The sequence below is a fragment of the Chinchilla lanigera genome, unplaced genomic scaffold (assembly GCF_000276665.1).
Source record: "Chinchilla lanigera isolate Chin_1 unplaced genomic scaffold, ChiLan1.0 scaffold00152, whole genome shotgun sequence".
Classification (NCBI taxonomy): domain Eukaryota; kingdom Metazoa; phylum Chordata; class Mammalia; order Rodentia; family Chinchillidae; genus Chinchilla; species Chinchilla lanigera.
In genome coordinates, this window is record NW_004955553.1 from 271340 (window position 1) to 292003 (window position 20664).

The following is a 20664-nucleotide window of genomic DNA, read 5'->3' on the forward strand; positions in this document are numbered from 1 at the left end:
CCAGGTTCCCAGACCCGTCTTTGTCTGGACTGCAGATTGAGTGGAATCGCACCCACCTTCCAGACACCTGACGCATCTTTTCATTCCACGCTGCTGTTCTGCATCCTGGGAGAGCAGCGGCCCCACTGCCATCTACACTGGCATCCAGCTCACATTGGGCACTTGTGTGTGCCAGTGCTCCGCTGAGTCTTTGGTGTGTGCTTTCTCATATTATCCATGCCACAGCCCTGTGATGAGGGGCTCAGGTTCCAGAATGAAGCAAGGGCTCAAGGAGGTGAAGTAATTTGCCTGCATAGCAAGGTGCTCTTGTCACGTGGCAGCCCAGGATGCTTTCAGCTGCTATTAGGCCCCCAAGTCTGTCCATGGGTCTGCACCTTTTCACAAGGCCTTAGCCCCCGCCCTTCAGCCTGCCAGAGGTCCAAGCTCATCCTGCTGCATGCCTCGTACTGCTCTTTTCCTGTCCATCTCTCCCCAGATCAACTTAGCTCCCACCCTCCTTTCCCAGCAGACTACATGACATTGACGTTTGATTATGTAGCTGCAATTGTGTAGTTAACATTAAACATTCCATACTGCTACCTTACCTCTCCTAGATAAGCATTTTTTGGTACCATCTACTGTCTCATAATTCCCCATATAATACAGCACAGAGTACATTCTCATGTTTAAATAAGCCATACAAGGAAGTAGCTGCTGTGCCAAAGAAGCCATTTGGTTTGCTCACCAGTCTGCAGCTGCACTCGAGGCTGAATGTACTAGATCTGCATGTGGCGGAGCCAGCTGAAGGGGCATGGAGCGGAGTGATGCTCTATTTACCACACACTCGGGCTTTTACTCTCAGTGCCCTGTGCTCCCCAACTTGTGGCTAACTCCTGCCATGGTCAGTCTGCCTCTCATCTTGTATCTTCAGTGGCTTGTTCACCTACAGATCAAAGGAAATAAATCTGCCATGCAGCAGGCTGCCTCTGTACCTCGTATCCTAGCTACGCTGCCAGTGGGCTGGCTCACTCTGGAACGTTGCAAATGGAATCCGTGGTGTGGTTGGGTACCCTTACCAGGAGAGCCTCCACATCCCCAGGCCACAGGTTAGTTTTTGGAACTCCCACCAGTTGAGTAGGTCTGTTTTTCAACATTACAGGAGAAAGTTAATGAGATGAGTGCAAAAGAAAAATCCTAACAGGGCATGGTGGCACACACCTCTAATCCCAGAACTTGGGAGGCTGAGGCAGGAGGATCCCTGTGAATTCAGTGCCAGCCTGGGCTACAAAGTGAGCTCAAGGTCAGCCTAAAATGCATAGCAAGACCCTGTCTCAAAAAGAAAAAAACCCTATATTGTCAAGGGTTTGAACTATAGAAGATAGCTGGCTTTCTGAAGAATGTAATGGCTCTGCTCATAAATGAAGGTTATGTGTGGCCTAAAAAGACCTTGAGAGGCAAGCCCAGCCTTAGGGTTGCAAAAGACAAGGCCCTGAACTTTCAAAAGCCCATAAAGTCAAATACACAGGAAAGCTAAGGGTTCTGTCTGTTGGCAGTCATCCTCTCTTTTTGCACAGTGGAGAAATCAGAGCTCAGGACAGTAGAGAGTCTGTCTCATGGAGGTCTGATAAAAATGGGTGATTTATAAAGAAATGAGGTTTATTTATCTCTTACTTCTTGAGGCTGAAGTCCAAGATCAGGTGGCTATGTTGACTTTATGTCTGATGAAGGCTTTAGGCTGCTCCGTGCATGGCGGAAAAACAGAAGAGCAAGTTGGTGCATGCAAAGGAAGGTCCAGTGGTGAAAACGAAAGTCAGGGGAAGCCCAACTCACCTTATGACAACCTGCTCTCACTCCTGGAACAGCAGTAATCTATTCTATTCCATTGGCATGATCCAGGCACCTCCCACTAGGCCTCACCTCCAACACTGCCACACTGAGGAATTAAAGCCTTCACTTGAGTTTTGGTGGGGACAATCCATATTTAAACCATCTTAGGTGTATGTGTAAATGATGTCCATCGCTGTGTTCCAATAATAATGTTACAGGCCCTGGAATGGTAATTTCCACGTCATAAAACATTCTGATTTTACTCCCAATATTTTGAGAGGTTTGGTTTGGTTTGGTTCAGTTCGGTTTGGTTCGGTTCATTTTTGAGACAAGATCTCACTAACTTGCTGGGAGTGGCCTTGAACTCATGATCCCCATGCTTAGGCCTTACAAGTACTGGGATTGCAGGCATGCCCCACCACACCTAGCTTCCCCAAATCATTTGAAAAAGAATTCTTATCTCGGCTATAGAATGAGAAGCAGTGGCTGGTTTGACCTTCAGACTGCGGTTTGCTGACTAGATCTAGATCCTTTTTTTTTTTTTTTTTGGTACCAGGAATCAAGCTCAGGACCTTGTGCTTGCCAGGCAGGCACTTGTGCCGCTCACCTATATCCCTGGCCCAGTTTGCTGACTCTTGACATAGATTCTTTCTGACGCTTGCTACTAGTGTTCTGGTTTATCGTCTTTAACAAAACACACCCTGTATTTTTTAGCTAAAGAAAAGGAAAGCCTGAGGGAAAGGTCCTAACTAGAGATGATAGAGGTTGGAGGAAGTCTGGCAGGAACCACTACACATAGCTCACACACACACACACACACACACACACACACACACACACACAGTGCGTGCCATTACATTGTGGAGTGTGAGGATTCAGTGTAGCAAGGGGGTGGAGGGAGTGTCCCCTAGAGAGCAGGTAGAGTGATGGGAAGAAGACGCCTGGGTACCCCACCTGCCTGCACTCACCTCTGCCTAACTCAGATTGAATAGAAGGTCTATCTTGGGACTAGAGTCAGTGGAGACAGACATTTATTGCCCTGGGGCCCAGCTCTCCCCTCACATCTGCTCATTGGCATGTTGCAGGCTGCATTTCAGGACCCTTTAGGAAAGGAGGCCTTGCCCTAGCCAAGGAGCAGTGGAGACTGCAGGGGGCTGGGGGTGGGGGAAAGGAACGTTTCTACCTTTATTTCCAGAAGAGCTTGGAGGAGATCTGTACCTGTACCTAGCATGAGTACATGCTGATGAGACAGGTTGGAGTTTGCGTAGCCAACAACGCTGAGACCCCTGGGGTCAGGCAGCAGTGCATAGAAAACATCATGGATGGTAGTTGCCACTGCTTAATCTTCCCCTGCAGAGCAGGGAGGTATAAGAAGGATCTAGACCCAGAAGACCAGACCTGGCGCTCTGGTGGGAGTTGGTAATCAAGGGGTCACATTTACTGGGCAAATTGGCACTTGGGTCCCTCAAGGCAGAAGCCAGTGAAGTAGTTGAGACTCACTGGTCAGCAAACATGACGGTATTTATACAGGGGATTTATGGGCAAGCTCCCTGGGCAGGCATCCCCTCCCCCTGGGGGCTCGCCACTTAATTGGGGTGTACAAATCTTACTGTCTTTTTGGTCTGCCCCACGGCATTCACTTCTAGCCATAGAATGGAGATAGGGAATGGAAGCCTCCTGAATGGGTTGGGACAGGTGCCAGTGGGCAAGTCCTAATGTAGGGGTGGGAAGTGTCACTAATATGGTCTGTGACTTGGAGGACTTACGTGGATATGGGCCATAATTTACTGTCTTTTACTTATTTAGGATATGGGCTACCACTGAGGGCTGAGGATGTGGCTCAGTGGTAGAGCATGTGCTTAGCACGCTGAGAACCTAGGTTCTGTGCCCACCACCCTCAACCAAAAAAAGACTGTACTGCGGAAAAGCTAACCCCACAATCTTACTGTTCCTCCTCCGACAGTCTCCTCTCATCAGTCCTCTGCCCAAACCAGCAGTGTTAAGGACTCGGTGAGATCATCATAGCCGAAGACACAGGAAAAGGACATACGTGGTATAAGGCACAGACACTGTGGGGAACCTACCTCCCAGGTTTGGCTGGCAGCAGTGGGAAAGGTGGGACATGAGCATAAAATTCAGGACCCCCAGGGGAGCAAAAGAAAGGGAAAAAACACAAGTGATCAGAGTGTCTCTTATGGACCAGACCCTCTGCCAAGGCTTCTGTAGTTAAGTAATTTGTTCGAGGTCACGCAGCCAATACGTGCTGAAGGTAGGATTTGAACTCAAGTCAGCCTTTCTGAGGAAAACACCATACCCCACCCCAGGCTGCGTTTCACAGTGTCAGTGGTTCTCTCCACCAGAGCACAAGCCCAGAGACAACGCAGAAAGGCCTTCTGCTTGGGGTTTCAACACGGCTCGGAGCCTGTCCCCTGCTGACTGCCCCATCCTGATGACCCACATCCCCCAGCACTCCTGTCTGTCAAGGCCTCATCAGCCTTGCAGAAGCTTTGGTCACACCAAGGACAGTCCCAGGACTCGGGCGCTGGCTTCACGTGGAGGAAGGGCCACTGCTTGTTGCAGTCACCTGAAAATTCCAGCACTGTTTGTACATGGGGTGATCAAAATACATGGGGAGTGTTTAAATTTTAAACGTGTATTACTTACTATACAAGACACATTGCCATTAACCCTCCTAAAATATCCCACTCACTTTGAATACACCTATCCCATTGTTCTTGCCACTTTTTGAAGCATTTCTAGAAGTTTGTTTGTTTTTAGACAGTGTCTCACTATGCAGCCCAGGATGGCCTCAAACTCACAGTGATCCTCCTGCCTCAGCTCCTGAATGTGGGGATTACAGGTGTGTGCCACCATTTCTCCTAGCCAGAAGGTCCTTTGTGTCTTCACAAGTGTAATCAAATATATGGTGAATGTGAGTGCCAAGTGCCATCCAATAGAAATGCAGGCTTGTAAAAACATTACAGTGTGTCCGCATCTGCCTTACTCCCCAGATCTGGCACTGTGTGACTTCTAGCTCTTCCCCAAAGTCCAAATGACCATGAAAGGTAAACGTTTTGAGTCAGTCAATTCAGGCCATTAAAGCAGCCAACACAGTGCAACTGAAGACATTCAAGAAACAGGACTTCTACAACTGCTTCAGAAAGGAACGATGGGATGTGTGTGTTTGAATTGAATAAAGGGAAGTATTTTGAGGGGGATTAATGACAATGTGTCTTTTACTATGATTTTTGAGACAAGGTATCCCTGTGCAGTTCAGGCTGGCCTTGAGCTCACTTTGTAGCCCAGGCTGGTCTCGAACTTGCAGCAGTCCTCCTACCTCAGCCTCCTGAGTGCTGGGATTACAGGCATGCACCACTATGCCTGGTTTAAAGTTTAAACATTCACTGTGTCTTTCAGTTAACCTCTGTACAAGTTTGTTTTTACCTCTGCCTCTCCAAATGGAATTGAACTTGCCCCTCATAGATCATGTATAAACCACTGACTTCTGATTATTGGCAGCCTTTTGAAGATAGCAAGGTATTTCTAATCCTTTTTGCAGTATAAGAAGCGTGAGTCCCAGCAACATCTACTAGGTAGGGCACGAGTGTGAATGTGCATATCGGGAGAGGGGTCAAGGCCAGATGTATAGAAGGAGCCCCAGAACCCAGGGTGTTTAGGGACCATCAGGGAGGAAGGAGCGAGGACACTTGAGAAGACCTCTGGCATTGAGTGAAGAAGCTGCCCTCTCTTTATCTCCACTGTGAAAACCTACATTGCTTCCAAAGGCGGGCAGGGGACAGGACACAGCTCTAGCTATACTGAGCCTGGGCTGTTATCTATGGGTTAGACCTAGTCTCACTTAGCCGGCTTCCTGCAAGGAGCAAGCCCAGCAGGCAAGGCTGGTGGGCAGTGGCTGGAAGAGCCTCCCAGTTGTCTGTGAGTTAGAAGTCTAGGGACAGAAGAAGCCTGCTTTTGCCTCCCGCAGGTCAAGAATTTGTGAACAGTTCCAGTGTCACTTTCCATCGAAGCCTACCAGTCAGTGCTTTTCAGAGCTCAAAGGCACTTCATAGCATCTACTCCCTTGGTTTTCAAACTGCTCTAAAGACAGCTCGGTCACACCATAGGTTTTAGCAAAGCAAGGCTCTGCCTGAAGAAGAGTTACCCAGATTCCTCTGACTTTAAACCACCGTTCTTTCCCAGCCCTCCCATTTCAGAGGACACCAGTGCTCGGAGAGGGGCCATACCGCATCTTCATGCAGCTTCCTGTCACTGATGAGGGGTTATTTAATGCAATGGTTGATACACTGTGTCAACTTCAGAAGTTTAGAAGTTTAAGCGACAGTAGGGAGCCAGGGCCCTTACTCTGTAAACCCTCATCCTGTGCAAGAGGAGGGCATAGAGATGGTATGAGTGCCACATCTGCCCTGGGGGGTGAGGTAGCCTGCTTACAATGTAAGGGAGGAAAGAGGCTTGCTTCCCCACCTTTTGCTCTTGCTGCTTTTGCTGTCTTCTGCTGCCTTGGACTGTTGCTCCTGTGCAGTGCCACCTCGCCTTCGAGCCAGTTGAGTGTGGACTTCACAAACTGTGAGCTAAATAAACCTTCCTTAATGTTGGGTGTCAGATATTTGGTCTCAGCAGTGAGAGAAAAGTAACCAAGACACTCATCATCAGTGTACTCTACCAAGTGCTGACCCTGAGCTTCAGCCTTATAAGGACTTCAAGTGACCTCAGCCCCAGGGCTGGTAAACATTTGATAGGTGGAGCTAATGGGCAGTCCTTCCTAGGATGGCTTGGCTTTTCTGCTCATTTTGGAGGCAAGACTGTAAATCCCTTCCTGCCAGTAGGGGGCAGCAGCACCTCAGCCTCCAGTGGGTCCTTTATAGCTGCCCAGTACTTGGCTTAGCACAGATGTCCAGGAGGAGAAAGACCCTGGATGCCCCCGCTCTTCCCAGATGCTCTTTCCCACACCTCCCCAACAGTATTTTTAAAAAATTAAGCAATTTATGTCCAAGAATAATAATTTGATATATTAGAGATACTCATTTGCTATAAGAACAAAACAAAACAAAACACCCGTAGGTTATGAATCATAACCATGGGTTTACAGGTTCCCTGCCACCCATAATCAGAGTGCAGTACAGTGTCTGATCCCCAGATGAAACCAATGGTTACTGAGGGAATAAGTAACTAAGAAAATGGCATTTTAAAATCAGAAAGCCTTAGGCAGTGACCAAGAGGACCTGAACTCTGCACAAACTTTGTCTTTTCCTTCCAGAAAGATGTGCTGGCAGCCCTCACAAACTGCCCTAGCCCTCACCTCCCAGGAGCAGCAGCAAATGGAATGCTGCCCTGAGGGAGCTTTGCATGGCCTCCAGGATGCTTAGCAAGGCTTTGCTTCTCTCTGTGCCCGGGACCCTCCATCAGAGCTAATCGGAACAAATACCTGCACAGGTGCCCCGAGGCCAGTCCTAAGCTACCCAAGGGAGGGGTGGAGTCTCCCAGTGCACACTCTCCACAGTCGTTCTTTTTGGACCACAGTTTTTGAACCACTGCTAGATAATCCTGAAGGACTCTCCCAGCTCTGAAATCACTGAGCCATAGAAGGACACTGGTCTGGATGTGTGGCCAAGACTGCGGAGGGAAACAAGTTCCCTTCCCTACAAGGGTAACGAGTGTGCCTGAACCTGCTGGGGCAGCAGAGGTCAAGGTGGCAGGGTGCAGGCTCAGACAGGCCTGACCTCCATCAGGTGCCCCTGCCCCAAACAATTTCTTCCCAACTCACAGCTCACTGCTACCCTCCTGGGTGATGGTCAAGCCAGGTAGAGCATTACAGAACTTAGAAAAGAAGTAGTGCTTGGCATCCCAAAGATGTCGAACTGGTGTGGGAATCTGCAGTGGTGGCCCTTCCTGCAAAGCTTTCACAGCCGCTCCACTGTCTTCTCACTTCACTCCTGCCGGAAAAGGCAGAGCTTTCCTGCAGACCACAGCACTGCTGGGAGACCTGCCTGCCCACAGCTGGGCCCACTCGGCCCTCAGAGGTGCTCTCTGAGGAGTGCAGGGCTCATCCCCGCCCTGCATCCTTTCACAAGGATCCTGGAAGGGGAAGGAAGAGAGGCTACGATGCCTCACAGAACAGCTGACGTCATCACAGACAGCTCTTCCCACCTCCACACCTCCGCTGGGCTGGCCTGCCCCTCCCCCAGTGGCAAACTCCAGGAGGCCCCAGGCTCAGAAGCCCACAGCGCATTTGCCTCTGCTACCAAGAACAGTCCGGATGCCTCCCCCAGACCAGGCCCAGCACTTCTCTGTAAGGGTCTAGTGATTCATATCTTTTTTTTTTTTTTTAAAGTTAAGGTTCCTCATTCTTGGGGCTGGGGATTTAGCTCAGTGGCACAGCGCTTGCTTGGCAAGCGCAAGGTCATGAGTTCAATTCCCAGTACTGGAAAAAAAAAAAAAGAAAAAGAAAAAAGATTCCTCATTCTGGAGAACTAATATGGTGACAAAAGAGCAAACTTTGTTTTGTTTTTTTGTTTTTTTCCAGTACTGGGAATTGAACTCAAGACCTTGCACTTGCCAGGCAGGCGTTGTGCCGCTGAGCTAAATACCCAGCCCCTGAGAGTGAACTTTGTAACAACTGACAGATCTTCCATGGAAATAGTATATTTAACTGTTTCATCATCTTCATCAAATCGGCATCACCGTAGGCAGGAAGACACCCTTATTTCTCAGGACTGTCCTCATGCACAGCAGACTCTCAGGTACAACACACGCACATGCACACGCACACGCACACACACACACCCCGCTGGTGCCACCATTACCTTGCTTAGTCTGGCCTTCCACAGTAATATCTTTACTTCTTTGCAAGAGGGTGTCACCCCAAGCCACTGGTCACCGAGCGCATGGTGGACTTGGAGGATTCTGGGTACCCAGAACTCTAGATGACCAGCGAGCTCACCTCCCTCCTGCCTCCATCACCCAGGGCCACAGGCAAGGCACATGGGCAAACTCGGCTCACAGGTCTCCTGGCTTCCAGGGAGAGTCACTTGAACCCCACTACTCCTCTTTCATTAAGGGTTTCTTAGCCTAGATCTACAGGCAAGCTTCAGGAATGCTGGGAACCCCTAAGATTGGAGGCAAGTTTTCTGGGCAGCTGTGTATTCTCAGGAGGAGTCTCCACCATGGGTCCCTGGGAAAGGCTGTGCTATGGGGATGGTTTGGTGAGAGGGACCTGCCTTGTGCATCAGGGTGGGAGGGAAGAGGAGCAGGCTGTGGCAGTGCACACCTGTAATCCCAACCCTCTGGGAGGCTGAGGCAGAAGAATCACAAGTTTAAGCCCAGCCTGGGTATTTTAGGGACTTACTGTCTCAAAATTTTATAAAAGCGGGGGAGGGTAAGGATGTAGCTCAGTGTGAAGGTCCTGGGTTCAATCCCCGGTACTGAGAAAAAAGACTGGCCACAGCTGCTACCTGAGGGCATGGGGACAGTTGGGACAACTGACCAGTTTCCATGTTGAGTCGGGGTGAAGAGGAGCCACCCTGCTCCCTGGGAAGAGCACAAGAGAGAATAAGATCTACAGCCTCGTCAGAATACACAGCCTGAAGGGCATGACCCCCCCAGCCCCAGCCAGGCCGAAAGAAGAAAATGGCCCCTCCAGAGAGCCCCGGTCACCTCAATACCAGTTTCACAGGGCAGAGGAATTGGGGGGAGGCCCTGCTTGGTGGCCTAGCCCCTTGTCACTGGCCCAACTATAAGACCAAATTCTGCCCCACCCTAGTGTCTTCTCCCCAGGTGCCAGCTGAGTGCCCCATCCTGGGCTAGGCAGGGCCTGCTGAGCCCAGATGGGCCAGACAGCCCCTGCCCCTGCTGGCCTCGCACTCACCCTTCTCACAGAGCCCTTTAGCGAGGAAATTGCACATAGCTGAGCCCAACTCTGGACAAAGGAAAGAAGGAGAAGGTGGCTCCCCCAGAGCTGTGCTGTCTGGGGCCTGCACCCCCTCCAGCAGCAGTCCCACCGAGACCTCCCCCAGGTTCAAGCCTGCGGACCCCGGTACCATCCCTAAATGGCCCAACTCTGAAACAGCGGGGAGGGAAAGACTGCAGACCAGCCTGGGGCACAAGAGGCCAATAGCTTCTCTGGATTCACCGGCTCTCTCTGCCTCTCAGTCTGGAAAATGCGTGGCCCAGAAGCCACAGAACAGAGAGCCAGAGGGAAGGGCTGCCCTGGAAGAGCTGAGCAGGGGCCTGGAGAGAGGGCTAGGGGAGGGCACTGACTCCTGCCCTCACTCACTGTCCATGCCCTGGAAAGGCAGGAGCCCAGTGCCCATCTGCAGCACCTGTCTGCAGTGCCACACCCTGCTCCAAGGCAAAGGTGAACCTCTCCAGCCCACAGTGACCTTGTGCATCTTCCATCCCCAGCCAGGGCTTTGGAAAGCAGCTGAAGCCCCTGCAGTTGGTTTCCACCTAGCATCAGCCCATGAGGGGCCAGGGCCTGAGGCTGCCCTGCGCCTCCAGGTAACTGCCTGGAGTCTGTAGCTAGGCGTCTCAGGAGGGGCCCAGCTGCCTTAGCCCTTCCACCCATGCAGGTACAGACACTCCAGGGCCACCTCCCAACACACTTGATATAAGCCCCCCCAACACCCCGGCATTGTATAGTGTGTGCAAGTCACGCCTGCTTATCTCTGCCTGTCACCAAATGCACACAGATTATGCAGACAGAAATCACTAAACCTGCTCCATACTATGCAAGTGAGGATGCAGCCACCGGATCAGCGAATTGTTGCACAAACTGGTCGCAGCATGGCTGCTCTGATTCTGCCAGAGCATAGGGGCTTGGAACAGGGTGGGGGAGTGTCTCCACTTTTCCTCTCCCCAGTAGGTCCCAATCACTCTTTCCTCTGAGACCTCCAATGCCGCTTTTCTAGCCCAAGTGAGTGACAAGCCCTAGTGAGTTCTTCCTGGGAGAAAGGGAGACAGGACTGGAGGCTGAGGACTCTGAAACAGTGGGATGAATAGAGCTTTGTTTCCCTCCCACAATTGCAAGCTTGGCTGGAGGGAGGAACCAACCAGGCTCCCACGGGGCCACCCAAGTCCTCCTTAACCCTGAAATCCTTGCTCAAATGTTGTTTTATTATTATTATACCACCCCTGCCTGAGGAGCTGGGGACATCTGAAAATGCCTTCAGAGGAGCAATTTTGAGCTCTAATTAGACCATGCTTTCTCCTCCCCCTGCTCTGGCCCTGAACTGCCCTTGCCTCTCAGGGAGCTGCCGTTTCCAGAGCTGCACGGGCCTTTGATGCGCACAGAAGCAGAACCACAGCACCCTCCGTCCGCACCCAGGCCAGCCGGCCGAGACGGGCAGCAACCCACAGGCTGGCGCCTCAGCCTGCAGACAGGAACCAGCCTGCTGGCTTTGTTGCCCGTGGCTGTTGCACCTAGATTTGTTGTTCTTTTGAACTCCAGATCAGAAAATAAAACAGCGGGAGAGGTAGACACCTGGAGCTGAGGTGGGGGCAGGGCAGGGACAGGAACCAAGAGTTTTCTAAAGCTTGGGCCACCATTTGTTGTAGTGAGGGAAAGGAGGCAAAGGGGCTGAGCTCTGGAGCTGTAAAGGGGTGCTGTGAGGGGTCCTTTGGACAGCAGCCCTTGCTTCCCTTGGTTTTATTTGTGTGCACTAATTGGGTCTCAAGAAGACATCCTCTGACATCATAGCTCCTTTAAGGTTCACACACAAAAAAAGGCTCACACCAGGCAGGACAGATGATGAAATCAAGGCCCAGAGGGGCCATGGGCACATGGCTGGAAGATGATAAATCACTGGACTGCCCCTAATACAGACAGTTAAGTAGGAATATTATAGGCTGTCAGATAGGACTAGGCCCTCAAAGGAGCCAGCGCAGCAGATGGGATACATTGCAACTGCGGGGGAGACGGACACCTCCAGCTGGGGGGCCAGATCTCAACACAAAAGATGAAAGGAACGCACCGCATACTTGCCCTAAGGATAAACAACAGTGACTGGTATTCTAAATAGGCATCCATCACCTTGAGGAAGCCAGGAAAACCACTGACCCACCCCCTCCAGGAAAAACCCCTGTTCTGTTTCATGCCTGCTCGCTGCGTGACTTGCTTTCCCATTTGATCCCTTGATCCAGATTTAACCAATATTACCAGAGTGATTATGCTTGTCATCTTATTGGCCGACCATAGTTTTGTCCCACCTCATGCCCACCTGGTGATTTCCCATTTTTCCCCACCTTAGAACCACCTCTATCTTGGTTTGCTCTAGAAAAGTCTCTAGAAAAGGCAGGATCAGGCTGGGGATATAGCTCAGTGGCATAAGTGCCTGCCTGGCAAGCGCAAGGTCGTGAGTTCTATCCCTGGTACCACAAAAAAAAAACAAAAAAACAAAAAAAAGAAAAGGCAGGGTCCTCAGCAACCCACTCAGGGCCCCTTCTGTCTCTCTCTCTCTCTCTCTCTCTCTCTCTCTCTCTCTCTCTCACTCACACACACACACACACACACACACAGAAGCTTTCTTTCACCAATAAATACGTTCTGCTCTTAACCTCTGTTGTTCCTAGAATTCATTCTTCAATTTTAGAGAACACAGATTTGTACCAGACATGTAGCAGATTGGGAGTTTCTTTTCCCTGTATCAATAATATTTCCCTTATATCATAGTTAGAGGTTCTGATACCATTCCTGCATCACTAAGAGGTTCCTGAAGCTGAGATGAGGAACTTAACCCACCCTAACTATAAAATGTTTGGAGGTTGGCTACGTGTATTTCAGGGGAAAAGAATTTTCAGGATGCATCAGTAAGAGGCATGGGAAGGGTTTATTGGGCAGAAATTCAAAAGTACTGCTCAGAGCAACAGACTGCAGGCCCTAGAGAAAGAGAAGTGATTTATAAGCCAGGGCTGGGGTTTTTATGGGATCTTGGGGGAGTTTTCTTTCTTTTTTCTTCTTTTTGAGACAGAGTCTCACAATGCAGTTCAGGCTGGCCTTGAGCTCGCTGTGGAACCCAGGCTGGTTTTGAACTCAAGGTGATGCTCCTGCCTCAGCCTCTTGATTGCTGGGAGTGCTAGGATTACAGGCGTGGGCCACCACACCCGGCTTGAGGTAGTTTTCATTTGTTTGTTTTTCTTCCAATACCAGGAATCAACTCATGACCTTGCGCTTGCCAGGCAGGCGCTTTGCCGCTGAGCTAAATCCCCAGCCCCTTGAAGTAGTTTTCAAGATGGGTGTACTCCTACTGTCTGTCAGATTACCCATTTAGCAGGCTCTGTCAGAACGTAAATCATTTACATATGTTTGAAGTTGAGATGTGCTGTCTCCTTTCTGCCTTTAAAAAGAAAATTCTTCTGTCCTGCCTCATTTCTCCTGAGACTTTGATCCCATATCTGCTTCAGGCGGAGGAAGGGCACTGATTTTCTCTAGCAGGGGGCCAAATGTCTCACCCTGAGTGATCTGAAGGAGACACAGGAAAGCTGGGTTACATTTTTTTTTGAAGAGCCATCATTTTTTGATAGGCTGGAAAAGAGCACAAGAACATTAGCAAATTATTGATGCTTAAGTTTTGTTTTATAACCATATTAAACAAGCAGCAGATGAAAGCTAAAATAGTTATTGATGAAGAGTGGCTCTAAAAATGGTAGAAGTCAATAGCATTTGGCATAAACCTTTTATCTTTAATATTAACCTCTTATTTATTTTGAGACATTTACCCAACTACATAATAGTCAGAGTTTAAAAGCACAGATCCCTCCTTGTTTTGTCAATAAGAAATCTAAAGTCCCTCAATTTTAATAATAATGGTGAATGGATATACTCAATGAAGATATCTTTTTTTTTTTTTTTTTTTTTTTTGACCACTGGGGCTATTAAAATTTTTACTGCAGGACTCTTATTTTGTGGACCTTTTGTAATGATTTGCTTCAGATAACATAAATATATAAAATGAGCTTATGTCACAAAGGTGATTAAGCTTAGTAGCTGGAATATTTATATTGTCATTCTTATTTTATAGGCACAGCTATACCGTACGAGAAGATAAATCTGTACCGGAGGGATACTTGAATGCACATTAGGATAACATAATGATGATACATTAAGAGAGGATGAAAGGCACGTTTGGGAAGGGCTGGTGGGCCTGGGAATCAAAACTTTTTATGTCTGTCAGTTACAGGTGCAGCTGTAGCCTGCCACCCAGCTCTGGGGCTGTGTTTGTGGGCCCCTTTTTTGGGGTCCCAGACTTGAACTCAGGACTTCATGCTTGCCAGGCAGGCACTGTGCCACTAAACTAAATCCCTGACCCCTTGGAGCCCCTTTTTATATCTGGCCTAGTTTTTATTCCCTCTTCCCCCCTCCCTCTCTCTATATATATGCTTTTTTGTATACTTTCTTGCTGGATGTTCAAGACCAAGTCAAACTAAGACCTGCATTAAAATTTATATATTTTTTCAAGGTCAGTTCAGGCTCCTCAAGCATTATTTTTGGGACCATGTGAACAGCCTTTTCGCTCCTCTAGTTATTTGTTTGTTCATTTGTTGTTTGTTTCTACCAGTTATGTCATCTGCCAGGATGGGTCCCAGTGTTTGCCTGACCATATGGCTTCCCGTGGAAGGACAGAGGACACTCCCCTCTCCAGTGATCCTCCTTTAGCACAGTCTACACTGGTGGACTCCTGTCTTCAGGAGTTTAACGATCTGCCTACTCAGGATACTGGGTGACTCATCAGACGTCTAGAATCCTTTGTGGGGGGTCCCATCATGTACTGGGTCGTGGCTTGGAGGTCGAGGGCCAAAATATGGACTGTCTTCTTAGCCCAGTTACTTTTTTAGCATTGGTCTCTAAGCTTCAGTGTTTGTTCAGTCACACCAGTATTGAAATGAGAGCAGTAGGTTTAACCATTATAAGCGTATCTGGATATTGACCACTTAGAAATATAAGGTATGGCCAGCTCACTGCTACCTTTTACTAATAACAGTCAGCATTTGTACTAGGAGTCAGTTACCTGCATTGTTTTGCTTAAGCTGTCTTTTGGAGTCATATTTCTGATTTTTTTTTTTTTTTTTTTTGGTCTTTTTGAGACAGGGTCTCGCTATGCAGTTCAGGCTGGCCTTGAGCTCACTTTGTAGCCCAGGCAGGTCACGAACTCACAACGATCCTCCTGTCTCAGCCTCCTGAGTGCTGGGATTACAGGCGTGCGCCACCACGCCCAGCCATATTCCTGATTTTTATTTATTTTGTTTTGAGACAGGGTCATACTGTATAGTACAGGCTGAGCTCTCTTATGTAGCCTAGGTTGGCCTTGAACTCATGGCGATCCTCCTGCTTCAGCCTCCAGAATGCTGGGATTACAGGCGTGCACTACCACGCCTGGCAGGAGTCATATTTCTGTAGAATGTTAGATGACAGTTATAAAGTTTTACAAGGAAATTTTAAATCAAGAGGAAACATAACATCTTAGTATAATAATTATGATATTCTATTAGAACCAGTAGGTTTTTGTTGTTATTTCTAACATACACTTTAAATTCCATTTTAGGATAAAATCATTTATCAATAGGCTTACCTTTATCCAATTATAAGTTATTGTATGACATAAATAAATTTTCATCTAAATTTGTTACTTTTTAATGAGGTGCCTTCCAAGTAGAATGTACTTTTTTGCAGATGTAATTTATAGATAATGCCCAATCTTTAATCTTTAGAGTGACAATGCCTGGACTGCATAATTTTAGGCACATCTAACTATTATAACACAGTTACATAACAATCACATAAACAAAGCCTTAAAAAGTCCATAATCATAAGCAACTTTAGTCTGGAGGTCGTCAGTGTGATAAAATATTTTTCATTAGAAGGGCTTTACACTTGGGAAATACAAATAGATATACTCAATATAGGGTGAGGCTAGCAATAATTAACATCCCAGCTCGTAGAAATCTTTACATACATTTTTTTAGCGTTTACTCTTGAGGCAAAATTTAGAATCCTTTTGCAGGTTTACAGGGTGTAATTGCACTGATAAGCGTAAAAAGATATCTTTAGAGCTCTTAGAAGTTTAGGAAATAGCGTTAATGACTACAAATAGACTTACTATCCAATACCCAAGTGCATCTCATTTGCACAGTAACAAAATGCTTGTTTATTCAAAACCAGTAGGTGTAGATCAAGTTTTAAATGGCAGGACTGAATGTAAAGAGATGCGCAAAATTTTTATCATTTTATACATCTAATGTCCAGATGTAATTTATATTATATAAAAGAGGGCACTTGGGCTGGGGATTTAGCTCAGTGGCACAGTACCTGCCTGGCAAGTGCAAGGTCATGAGTTCAATTCCCAGTAGTGGAAAAAAAAAAAAGGGCACTCATTAGTTACTTTGTATGTTAAACTTTATTTATTTATTTAGGTATTTATTTAGGTACCAGGAATTGAACTCAGGACTTTATTCTTGCCAAGCAGGTGCTTGTGCTGCTGAGCTATATTTTGCTGTCAGATGTATATACATCTCTAAGATAGTAGTTTACTTAATCATAAATTGAATATTGAAAACATTTTATAAGTCAACATTTATTTATTTATTTTTAATTTTTTTTTTTTTTGCGGTACTGGGGATCAAACTCACGACCTCACACTTGCCAGGCAGGTGCTTAGGCCACTGAGCTATATCCCCAGCCTCTTACAAGTCAACATTTAAATAATCTTTAATTCTTATTATATGTGCTGCCGAAGCGAGCACAGTAATCTTTAATTCTTAAATTTCTTACCTAACCAAAATCCTAGCAGTGGAAAACATAAGAAATTATTTAGTAAAATATAAAGCCTTTGTTTTTAATCGAGTTTTTGTAACTTTAAGCAACAGCATTTTAATATCTTAAGAAAACTTAATTGTTTTAGACATAGAAAACATTTAACCTCTTAATTATAGCCAATTTAAATATATATATAAAAAACATTTGGGGGGGTATGGCCCAATAAAACAGGGGAAAAACCAGAGAAGTGTTCCATCAGCGGAGAGAACTGAAGAAAGTGGTTCAGACGGCAGCTCTTTCAGCCACAGAGTGGTTCCTCAGGCCCAGGAGTCCCCCACTTAGGGAAGTTTTTAAAAATATTGTTTTCATATAATATTAAATATTAGAAATTTATTTCTTAGCTTAACTACTTACCCATCCAATTATTTAAATGCAGGATGACCAAAAGTTGTATAATTTTTCAATAATTTGTATAACAGAAAATATAAACACAACAGTTTTATCAAATTTCTTCAGTACAAGATGACACCTGCCCGAGCAGTGCTCAGGATGGTCAGTATGTGAGCAAACGTACTGCCCAAGTGATGCTTGGGGCGAACTTAACGGCAACCTTCAACATTTATATATATATTAATAATTTATGAAAACACATTTACTAGACCAAAATGTATTATCTTTTATAAACTTTAAGAACCCGAGAATATTTGAATTTATATTTAGCCAGCTGATTCCTTACATGTTGTTATGAATATTTATAGCATGAATTCTACTTGTATTTACTTATTTACTCATCTTAACAATTATTTTAGAGGACTCATCAGTACCAAGGTATACCATAGTTAACCTTGTAAAGCTATATATAGATATAAATATACATAATTACTATTATTATTGTCTTTAACATTTTCATTTTAGGACTCTTATTTTGTAGACCTGAAGACTTCTTGTAATGACTGGCTCCAGATAATATAAACATATAAAGTTAATTTATATCACAAAGGTGATGGAAGTTGGCAGCTTCATCTTGGATATTATTGTACACAGAAGACAACGGGTGTTATATTTATAAAACCAGTAGGGCCAGGGATATAGTGGATATAGCTCAGTGGCACAAGTGCCTGCCTGGCAAGCGCAAGGTCCTGGCAAGTGCAAGTTTGATTCCTGGTACAAAAAAAAAAAAGAATGCATATTTAGAAAACCAATTTCTTAAGATAACTATTATCTTAATTGGCTAACAACCTGGATGGAAACATGTTGGCAACTTTAAAGACATCTTTATTCTTTTTTTTTTTTTTGTCTTTTTGAGACAGGGTCTCGCTATGCAGTTCAGGCTGGCCTTGAGCTCACTTTGTAGCCCAGGCTGACCTCGAACACGCAACAATCCTCCTGCCTCAGCCTCCCGAGTGCTGGGATTACAGGCATGCACCACTATGCTGGGCTCGACATCTTTATTCTTATCTTATGGGCCAATTTAAATTAGCTCCCTGTTAAGCCTTGTGAACAAAAATATTTGGGCTGAGTGTCTATTTCTCTATAAGCCAATTTAAATAGAACTTTTTTTTTTAGAGGATAACATATACCTGAAAGTTCACACACAGAAACATACTTACTAACTTAAATCATACATAACTTTTATGTTACCAAACTTTAAAGTTCTTATCTGTAAGTTTTATGTAAGTCTTGAGCCCAGCAGTTTTCAGTCTCTAACGTTTTAAGTGAGTTTGGTTACTGTGTTCCTTTTCCTCATTGCTGAGACAATATAACCAACACCCAAAGTTAAAGGAGGAAGGGTTATTTCGGCTCACAGTTTGTTGAGGTTTCAGTCCATAGTCAGTTGGCTCCAAGGCAGCGTAGCGTGGCAGAGGGCACCGCGGAGGAGAAAAAGTTCATGGCAAAGCAGGGCAGGCCAAAGGTAGCAAGCAAGCAACAAGCAGCAAGCAACAAGCGACAAACCTCTTTCTGTCCCTTATATCTTATCCAGGCTACCCACACATCAGGGCGGGTAGCACTCATACCCTTAATTCTGGCATTGTGTGCTTGATCCCAGCATCACATGCCCTAGGTCCAGCCACCTCTGAAAAGCCCCACCTGTGACTGCATGAGGCTTTGTGGAGCTGTCAAGACACAAGCCATAACAGGTTCACTTAAATATCTGTGTAACTAGGTTTTTTTTTTTAACACAGAAAGCCCTAACAGAGCAAGAAGTCTGAAAGGGCGAAAATAGATAAATAAACAAATGAACATAGAACAAACAAATAAATGATTTGATATGAAGCAGCTGCAGATAATTTAATCAGCCATTAAAACAGATTAACAGATAGAATAAAAGACAAGAAAACATATAAAACACATAAAATAATTACATTAAATTAAGGTAACACATTTTTAGATGTATTTGCCATGTTGAATTAGAGTCATTTTCTTAGTTATAGGTTTATAATTATTGACCAGTCAGGTAGAACCTTCCCTAGAAGTTCCAATAAGTGCTCCTTTTCCAAAAACTTTTCCTTGGTTTTTTTTTCCAGTACCAGGAATCGAACTCACGACCTCACGCTTGCCAGGAAGGCGCTGTGCCACTGAGCTAAATCCCCAGCCCTTCCTTTTTCTGAAGTCATAATGAGATAGAATAAAAAAAAAGATTAGGTAGACAGAAGACAAGGATATTAAGATTTTAAAATTTGCACTTTAAAGAAAAACTGCAGTTTTAAGACCAGCCTTTTTCCCTTCCAGGAAACCCATTTTAAAAAAAAATCCTAATGGTCCTTTTATAACCAGCCTGTGAATTAGGGTTCTAGGCTTGTCCTTTTCTCCTGTAAATTGTGCTCTCTCCACTCCAAGTATTTTGGCTTGTATCTAGATGTCCCCCCCAAAGCCCCCTGCATTCATAGGAGGGGCTTTTCAAAGATGGTGGCTCATGGATGTGTGATACTGGGATTAAGGGCGTGTGGTACCGGGTTAGTCCACCGATTCGTTTAACATAGTCCTGTGTGTGCACAGTGGGAAGCCCCACCCTGGGTATTGGTGGCACTACCCAAAAGGCTTGTAGCCTGGACTGGACGAAAGGAAAAGGGAGGCTCGTTGCTGCTGTTTGATGCCTTGTGCCCTCCGCATGGACTGTTTCTCCTGTGTGATGTCCCTCTGCCAAGCCACTCTGCCTTGAAACCAGCTGACTGTGGAATGAGCCCTCCACAAACTGAGCTTCCACGAGCCTTTCCTTCACTCTGGTTGTTGGGTAACTTGTCTCAGGAACAAGAAAAGTAACTAAGCCACCACGGAAGCAGACATACTGACAGGCGGCAACAAACACACTTAGACAGCTTGCCTTGACAATCGAGAATACACATCCTGGATCACCCATTGTGAAGACACTCCTGAAATGCACCTCACTCCGGCTTGTACCTTCTCTTATTTCTCTGAGCACCCACACTGCATTCTTTGAGTGTGTTCTAATAAACCCCTCTTGTCTCTTACTGATGCATCCTGAAAATCTCTTTCTGCAGCGGAGTCAGGGATCCTACAGGATAAGGTGGAATAGGTAGGTTCCTCATTTCAGTTTCAGGGACCTCACACACCTAGCCTGATGACAATAGTAGCATTTTCTCTAATACTGTAAGCTACTCAGAGTCCCTCTTTTTTTTGGGGGGGGGTCTTTTTGAGACAGAGTTTCGCTATGCAGTTCAGGCTGGGCTTGAGCTCACTTTGTAGCTCAGGCTGGCCTCAAAATCGCAATGATCCTCCTGCCTCAGCCTCCCAAATGCTGGGATTACAGGCATGCACCACCATGACCAGCTGAGTACTTCTTTTCTATTAGTTAACATCACATTTATAACCAGCAAGAGTCAGAAAGGGGACAGAGAGAAGAGCTGTGGATTCTTAGATGAAATCTTTATTCACTACCTCATTATAAAGCCAAGTTTGAGGCCTTGTCAGTTTTACTCTTGAAAATTTGGAGCAATTCAAAGCATTTGGAGAAAATCAACCTTCTGAAATCCTCCATTTTAAACTGGTCCCACATTCATAAAATGTAACCTAAATTTGACATTTTAGGGACATAGAGTTAGCATAATAATTTAAGAGGTACTGTATTCCCTTTA

The 20664-nt window shown here is 46.0% G+C and overlaps 1 protein-coding gene across 4 annotated transcripts in view; it reads left to right on the forward strand.

The window, feature by feature from the left end:
• The window catches only part of LOC102003809 (chromosome unknown open reading frame, human C17orf80), a 77237-nt gene that overhangs the window by 19970 nt on the left and 36603 nt on the right, over window positions 1-20664 (forward strand). The window contains exon 5 of one of the 4 annotated variants that reach the window (XM_013508616.1): window positions 13839-14251. The exons of the other annotated variants lie outside the window; for them this stretch is intronic. Within the exon in view, the coding sequence (XP_013364070.1) occupies window positions 13839-13888 (50 nt within the window). The 3' untranslated portion in view covers window positions 13889-14251. Of the gene's footprint in view, window positions 1-13838; window positions 14252-20664 lie in introns of those variants that run through there. 4 annotated transcript variants of the gene reach the window in all.